Genomic DNA, 8,715 nt, shown 5'->3' with positions numbered 1-8,715 from the left:
GGGCTTATCAATAACATAAACCTGTCTGTACTGTGCTGGCAGATCTCATTATTGGTTGTAAACTAGAATTGAACAATGTCTTCCCTAACAAAGGTTTAAAACTCTATAAGCATTGTATGTTAATGAGGAGGAGGTTAGTCTGTCCCTTGACTTTCTATGAGGACAGACAGAGTTTCTTGTCACTTCGAAATTAAGACAGAAGCTTGCAAAGGTCTTCTACACTGACACATCTAAAAGGTAATACATATTTTTAAAATTACTTTTAGATATGATGTGTGAATAAGAAAACATAATACACAAATAGTGGGGTTTTCTCAAACGTGACTGCAAAAGTGGAAATACACTTTAAAACCTGTGCTGAGTTAGTCTAGTGGCTTCCATAGCTTAACCCTTTATAAAAATGCTGCCATGTTAATGCAATGGAATCAATACATTGAGTCACTGATCCAGAACAAGTATGCAGATCAGGAGTTCTGACATTGCTCTGCCTTTCCTGATATATACTGTACTTGTTCTATTTCAATTATTCAGAAACTATTGTTACCAGAGCCAGTCATTCAACTTGCATTTTCAGTAGGCGGTGAGCATTGAAAGGCTCCAAATTTCTTCCATGAGTCTTCCAAGGTTTAAATAACTCGATAAATGTATCAATGCATATGCATCACAGAGTACTGAGAATGTTCTGTGCACACTACCTATAGGCACTTATTAACTTATATAGTTGTACATAATAATTTACCAATAGGGCAAATGTGACCAAATCAGGTTGCATGTTAGAAATAAAAATATATAACTGTAAGTAAATAAAGGGACACAAAACAAAATGAATACCATTGTATGAATAAAATAGATAAAAAACCAATGACATTGAAGCTACATTTACACGGGCACATAGGCCTGTACAATATGCAGAATGTATGTGTTTATGCAACCAGGATATGCCTAAGAGTCACAAGTCTTAGTGTACAGCCCTGGCCTGTACACCTAAATGACAGGCTGGCAGATGCCTTAGTTGTATGCACATATGAGCAATGATGTGCTTACAGGAACAAATGAGAAGATTGTGACATAAACTGCATACAGCTGCAATGTCTGTGAGCATGTCATTCATTTGTATAGGCTGCTGGCTGTGACTCCCGGACACATCAACACATTCTGCACGCTGTATGGGCCTATGCACCTATGTGAATGAGGCTTTACAACCTAGGGCATTCACATTTTCCATATTTTGGTGGCCATGGGGTTGATGAATAGCAAACTAGCTATCTCAACCGCCCACTGCTGCTGTCAATCAGCAGAGGGGACCTGAAGTTCTCCATCAGGTCCCCTCTAGTGATTGACAGCAGCAGAGGGCGGGTGCAACATCTAGTTTGCTATTGGATATTGCAAAGTGAAATAGCCAATAGGAATCTAGGAATCTAATTTTTTTTTTATTCTGACCCCCCGGGAGAGTTTGTTTTTTTTTTGACTGCAGCAGAACCGCCCGGCCAATAGAAAACAGTTGGGCGGAGCTAGCTGTCACTGCTAGCTCTGCCCAATCGTTTTCTATTTTATTTTTTCTACTTTTTTAACTGTTTTTCTATAATGCTCGGGACCACAGAGGGACCGGGCAGGATAGCCGATCTAGATGTTGGATCGGCTGAGTCGAACTCCTTCTGCACTTCAGGTCGGCCGAACATGCTCAGCACATGCTCAACACAATTTCACCAAACCTATTAGTGAGCCTCTGAATGAGAATAATCATACACATAATGAGAAATATCAGTTCTACAGTAATAATGTGACACCAAGCAGGGGCGTCCCGAGGCTGGGTGACACCCGGAGCGGTAGCCGAGTGTCACCCCGCCGAGACGTCACTGCGTATGCGCGTGACGTTACAGCACATGCGCGTATTCTGATACCTGCCGGCGGCCATCTTGGTGATGGACGCCGGGAGAGAGAGAGGAGGGAACAGTCACCCGGCGGGATAATGTATGCCGCCGGGAGCCCTCCTCTCTCCTGATACTGTCGGGCGTTCGGTCCATGACCGAGCGCCCGACTTTTCAGAGGGGGTGACACTAAAATGGCTGTGAGTCATTTTGGTGTCACCCCTCCAATGGTGTCACCCGGGTGCGGGCCGCAAACAACAAAGGGGATTCGAGGAGTCATATTTCCAGAAAATTATACAAATACGGTGAGTAACAGTAGTACAGATTAGACAAATATGTTTTCACTTCTATTGAGTTTATACTAAAATTGTAATAGATAACACAAATGTAATTTGTCCTAACTAGTGACATTCTATGGAAAGTGACACAACTGTGAATAACCTGTGTTGCTCATTACTAAACTAATTTAATTCAATGGGCCTGATTTACTAAAGTATTAAGTACCAGGAAGCGAAGTAAAGTGATCGTGTATTGACTCTGAACATCCAATTAGGGGGAGATGAAGCTCTGTTAATTCCCTTGGATATGATTTAAACATGTTGTTTAAACAGACAGATAGGACAGCAAGAAGGAGATAGACAAAGGAATTTTTAGATGTAATGTGGGCAAAATTTTTTTACACTTTAGGTGCCTGAATCCATATATAATTACATAAACAGTTTTTTGGGTTCCTGTTAATACATAGGTGCTTGATTATAATCAAATATGAAAGTAAGTTTTACAGTGCTACTAACTTGGAGCATCCAAAGTTGCTATCTGCCTCTTCTCTTATTTTGACATGATCTTAAAATGTAACTGGCTATTAGGATGCAGTAAAAAAATAACTGTGTTATATATGAAATAAATTGATCATAGTGGTTTATACAACTGACTGCATTTCTTCAGGCTTCAGAAATATTAATTTTGCAACTAACAGAAGTAATTTAGAAATGATAATCTACAAATAAAGGCTTGTACAAATTGTTCTGCCCTGGGTCTACACAGCCTTGTATGTGGAATTTAATCGTGACTATTGTTATTTAGTTATATAGATTTACATATACTGAATATACTTTTTGAGCAAAAAAAATGAAAGGAAGAAAATACATAATTATTAAAACAAGGCAGTCAAGCTTAGGGAAAATGTAATTATTGAGTATATCAAAACTATTTTACAGCTAGTACAAAACCTCCTTTCCCCAAAGTACTAGCTTGCTGTTCATACAGTTGATAACAACAACAGACTCTGATTTCACCAAATACACTTACTATATGATTTTAATTTTATATCTCCATATTTTCTTAGTAAAAGTACACAGAGTAACAAAGCTATTTAGTATTTTATAGCTACAATAAAAACTAATGCATTTTTTCCTACCTGAGGTTTGTTAAATCTGTGATGTCTTTTGTGTCTTCAATATGTTAGAAAGTGGTTTTGTTCTCTGCAGCTAGATGAACTTTGCTACCTCTTGTAACTTTAGATTCTTGTTTTTCAAACTTACTTTGCTAGGTAAATTGTTGTGTTAATATTTGTCTAGGTTCTCTGCTGTGTGCAAGCACAGGCAATGTGTATACATCTTTGTCTGCTAATTCCACATGCTGAGAATTACCTGATGTACAAACTTAGGCAATATTTTGTGTTACATTTTATTAATAGTTTATAGGTATGAATAGTAAAATTAGATTTGTGCAAAATTGTTGTATGTTTTTAAAGTGATGAAAATATATTTTAAAAAATAATTTACCAACAGAAAAATTTAGTTTACAAATCAGGTTACATCATGTACTGAACCTTCTGTATACAATGTAATCAACATAGACCTTAGACCAGTTTAAATTATCTACAGAAAATGGGGTGGATTTTTTAAAGGAGTAAAAGGTTAGCTCAATAAACTTTCTGTGCACATGATTAGATGAGTGAAATGCACCCATCTTCATGGAAAAAGTGAACATTTTAGCCTTTCAGTAAATTAAATTGGCTGGGTATTTATTTTGCATAACTATAAATTGTTATCATTACAGTCAGCTTAAGTCCCATAGACAGCTGTACTTTATCATGGTGTTTATGATTAGATTCAACGCATTTAAATGAAATACTTAATATAGTATACTGATACTGTCTATAGTCATTGATAACAGACGAAGCAATTATCTAACCACTAAATACTTTATTTATCCTGCAGACACACACAAGCGAAAAACAACTTCCTGTAGCTTTTCTCTGAGCAGTGTAAATGCCCTTTGGAAGGCCTAATCACCATTTGACCAAGAAATGGAGAGTCCACAAAGTGAGAATTCAGCACTCTTCCACCATTTGACATCTTGAAGAAGGCACAAGAGTTTCTGGGTTTATATTAAAGCCATTGGACTGGAAAACAAGGTGTGCATGGATTCTATACAGCTAATCACTTTTAAGTTGTGCAGATGCTGTCCAGTAAAATGTAAAACAAGCACAGGACTACTGTTGAAGTTATGGGCTTGCTTTAAGCCGTTGACTTCCATTATGTATAATGTATGACTTTGCATCACAAATGATTAAAGAAAGAAAGGATGAGGGCTGTGATCCATACTGTTGCTTGCCTACTGATCAGGCACAAGTATGCACCTGTGAAATAAAGGCCCAGGTATGGATACTTTTTCTTTGTCAGTGACTTACTAAGTAGTGAAGCAAGGGACAGGATAGAAGCCTGGAGCTTGAAACTATAAACTAAAATTTGCAGTGGCAACTCCCATGGTAATCGCATAACTTAATTAAAAAGCAAGGCTATGTTCAGTGCCTGTGAACATAAAGTACATGCATGTGCATAGCTATGTACAAGCAAGTGAGCATGACTTTGAAACCAAGTGTAATTTAACAGTCTTCATACTCACAGGCTGTGTTTGATTGACTCTTGCAAATCAGATCATAAGGTAATGTGTGTGGTAAGTCATTTATTTACTAAATTGGTTATTAAAAACAGCAAAATTACAATGTTGAAATGTAGAGTGCAGAGATCCAGACACCCTTGGCAAAGAGCATAGCCAGTTCCTTGAACTCTAGTGGATTTAAGCAGTACAGATTGTTCAAGGACTCATTAACAGCCTGCTGACTGGGCAATAAAGAAGCATTGTCACACTAATGTGATTATCAGTCTGCTTTCTCCTTTTATCAGCAAGTTATTAGTTTTAGATTGGTAGCAGTGTGTAAAGCAGTAGAGCCTGACTAGACTACACTGCTGTTCCTACCTTGTCGAGTCTGATTCTTGCTTTAAAGAAGATTACATGAAATGAATAAAAAAATGTCAGACTTGGATATTTATATTACTTATACATTTAATTAAGTTTTAATTACTCTAAACTAAGTAAATATTGTTGTTTCATATGTTATTATAATCCAGTTTTAGACATATACTAATATACATCATTTTCTAGGTTTTCACATCTATTTTGTTTTTTCTTTTATGCCACAAAATACTTTTTCTGTGGATGCTTTTTCTTTCATACTTAAATGTTACAAAGTAAATACTTTTCTAATGTCTGTAATAACTTCTGAGAAGTCTTCAATTTCTTTGGAATTAGTATGATACTGTAGAAAAAAACTGTATTAAAATGAAATGCCAGTGTGGATAAATGTAGGAGGCACAGAATAACTTTTTCCAGTGAGAGAATCTGGCTGCACCTGAGTGAACTGATATTTAGTTTTACTTTTATGCTAGCATTTGTATTAAAGGAAAAAGTTATGCAGGTTTGGTTAGAAAACTAAAGCAGATAATTTCACAGGTAAATACCTAGTAAACTTTAAAATGTTATCTGTTAGAAAAAAAACATTTAATTATTAAATATAGTAAAGGCAATGTATTACCGTGCATTAAAAAGTGCTGGATTTTAAATGGGCTGCTTTGCACCCAACACACTATAAAATGGACCTGACCCTTTTTTAATGCATCTGCATGCTGCATAGGACACAGATGGCAATAACAGAAACTCTCACCCATCACTGATATATCCAAAACAAACGTTTCGGCTGAAGTTGGCCTTTAAATTTACACCGGTTTGCATGTAATTGTACTATTACATGAAATATTTTTGTAGTCATTATTGAAATCATTCAATTAAAATTTTAGATTTGCAGATTAGTCTTAATCTGTGCTCATTTACATATGATTACTATGGGACTTTGCTTTTTGAATTGCAATGATGCATGAACATATTGTATTACTTATTGCCTGATTGTGTATAGCTAGAAAGAATAGGTAAAAGGAAAGGCTTATTAATAGCAAAGAAATATGTATCCTACAGCAATCAATAAAAGATTAGTTTTGAGTAACTTCATATTCTTAGGGGTCTATTCACGAAGCTGCCGAGGGCAGCCGAGTGAATGACCGATCTGAAGTGAAGTGAGCCGAACACTGTTCGGCTATTCACCTCAGGCTGGTACGGCTAATTTCAGCCGTACATCGGCTGAAATCAGCTGTGCATCGGCTTGCTTCGTGTGACTTGGGTCGGCCGAACATGCTAAGCATGTTCGGCCGACCCGAAGTCAATAGCCAATAGTAAACTAGCATTGTACCCGCCCTCTGCTGATGGACCTGATGGGGAACTGCAGCAGAGGGCGGGTACAATGCTAGTTTACTATTGGCTATTGCAATTTGAAATAGCCAATAGTAATGTCCCAATGCTTTTCAATGGGAATTTTTTTTTTTTCTGACATCGCGTGTCAGAATAAAGAAAAAAAGACACAGCGGTGTTTCTCTCCCTGGCGGCCGGGAGCAGGAGACTACTGAACCGAAGGGGTCCTGGGGCCGAAGCTAGCCGAAGGATCGGTTGAAGCTACGGCCAGATCCTTCGGCAGCTTCGTGAATAGACCCCTTAGAGTTATTATCATTCTGGGCTAACTTGTTAAAAAAAAGTATAGCTGCTTTAGTTGAGCCCTCTAGACAAAATAAGAACTTAATCTCTGCAGTGCAGGGTAGCCCCCCTGCAAGGGTAAGTTTTTTTAAAATCCCTGGAGTTCTTCTTGAACTCTTCAGTGCTGTCCTCCACAGTTATCCCTTTCCACCACAAGATGACCATAGTTTTCTTGATGAAAACTGAGTACATTTTTTGAGTGCAGGGTGACATGAGCCCACACCCTAAGGGGATATTAACACAGTGCCCTGCACTTGCAGTGAAATAGTGCAGAGAACAGTGCTGATGTTATTATATCAGAATCAATCTCTGAATCATTGAGGACTGCCAAACCCTCAAAAGAAGTAAAGAGGAAGCGTAGTCTGCAGTATCACTTGAACAGCCTGATGACATTTCGAAATGGCAAGTTTTAAAAAAGTATTAAAGGAGAACTATGGGGTTAAGTCTTTTCCCCATAGTTCTCCTTAGGGTAACTAGTTTGTGTCCTCCCGTCACCCTAGGCTCAGTATACCGCGAGCTGCTGCTCGCAGTATACTGAGACGCCGCAGCTGAAGCGGATCCCGACAATTGAGCCGGGATCCGCCCAGCTGCGTGACTGACAGCTGGCTCTGCCTATCTAGAGGCAGAGTCAGCTATACCCGCCCCCTCCCCTGTCCGATCCACCAGTCAGCGCTGGCGGATCGGAGCGGGGAGGGGGGAATCCAGCCCCCTCCCCTGTCACGGCAGAGAGCCGTGACAGGATCAAGAGGTGAGCGAACGACGGTATGTGTTCGTTCACCTCCCGATCTATTGAGCCGACCTGTGACACTCTCATTGTCACAGGTCGGCTAGAACTATGAGGTGAGTGAAAATCACTCACCTCATAGCTCTCCTTTAAATACTGCCTGTGGAACCTCTAGGGGGGAGTGGGAGCACTAAGGAGAGGAGCCCAGAGTTTGGTTTTAACCTGCATGGTTCCCATGGATTACGCTACACAGGTGCTTTTTGTACTTCATTGTTAAAAGCTGCAACACTATTGCAGAGCAAAAATTTAGCTACCATTTGTTTTTCTTACGTAGCTCAGTGAGTTACAAGAGAGGATGTAATGTATCTGGGACATACTACAATTTGTGCAAAAGTATGGTGGTGTACATTTAATATCTTACATTGTTTGGCATTATCAATGTAGATTCTGTGCAAGTCCCGCCATCATCATTGAAACTTGATTCCAGACTAATTATGTCATCAATAACTTCATCCATCTGTTAAAAAGTAAACATAATGTATATATTGTGATTGTTTAGGCTTTACAATATAAGCATAACTGGCATTATATAAAAAAAAGTCAATGTTCTTTACCAGTTAGGAACTAATTAAAGAATATGGTAAAGTAGTACTTGCTACCAATTTCGTAGGGTGGACGCTTGCTACAATGAAAGTCCAGTGCCAATCACTTATGCTTTCTGCCCACTTTGACTAAACGGGAACAGAGCAGGATATAACCTTCCTTGAAGTCACTCTCTGCTAAGTCAAAGTGGACAGGCAACATAATTGGTGTGGAGTTTTCACATTGCAATATCAGAGGCCAGTATTAGTTTACCATTTTTCTTAGGTACACTTGTAGAGAGTTACGCATGAAGAGGTGTTACTTTACATATACAATGTACATATTAAAGGTTTGCAACAAATAAATAATTTAAGTGAATGTAAAGCCAAAACTTTGTTTCTTAACTTTGGATACAGCAAGGAAAAGATATATTTTGCTGCCTGTGTCCAGCTGGGGAAATTTTACTCTACTTTATCTTGTAGAGATGCAACAGGGAATGAAAGGAAAGTGAACAGAATTCCAGAGTTTTCATAGGAATATGTGTGCCATTCAAAATGTTAGCTTTCCCTTTACAGTATATCTCATAAACAGTGACCACCAGAACAAATAGGGGGG

General features: G+C 38.5%; 1 protein-coding gene across 1 annotated transcript in view; it reads right to left on the bottom strand.

The window, feature by feature from the left end:
- Window positions 1-8,715, bottom strand: part of LOC108788798 (transcription factor EC-like) — a 29,412-nt gene that overhangs the window by 17,378 nt on the left and 3,319 nt on the right. Inside the window, exon 3 of the mRNA XM_018558653.1 lies at window positions 7,940-8,035. Coding sequence (XP_018414155.1) covers window positions 7,940-8,035 — 96 coding nt within the window. The remainder of the gene's footprint in view (window positions 1-7,939; window positions 8,036-8,715) is intronic.

The sequence above is a fragment of the Nanorana parkeri genome, unplaced genomic scaffold (genome assembly GCF_000935625.1).
Source record: "Nanorana parkeri isolate BGI_ZX_2015 unplaced genomic scaffold, ASM93562v1 scaffold15, whole genome shotgun sequence".
NCBI lineage: Eukaryota > Metazoa > Chordata > Amphibia > Anura > Dicroglossidae > Nanorana > Nanorana parkeri.
This window is presented reverse-complemented; position numbering and strand designations above follow the sequence as displayed.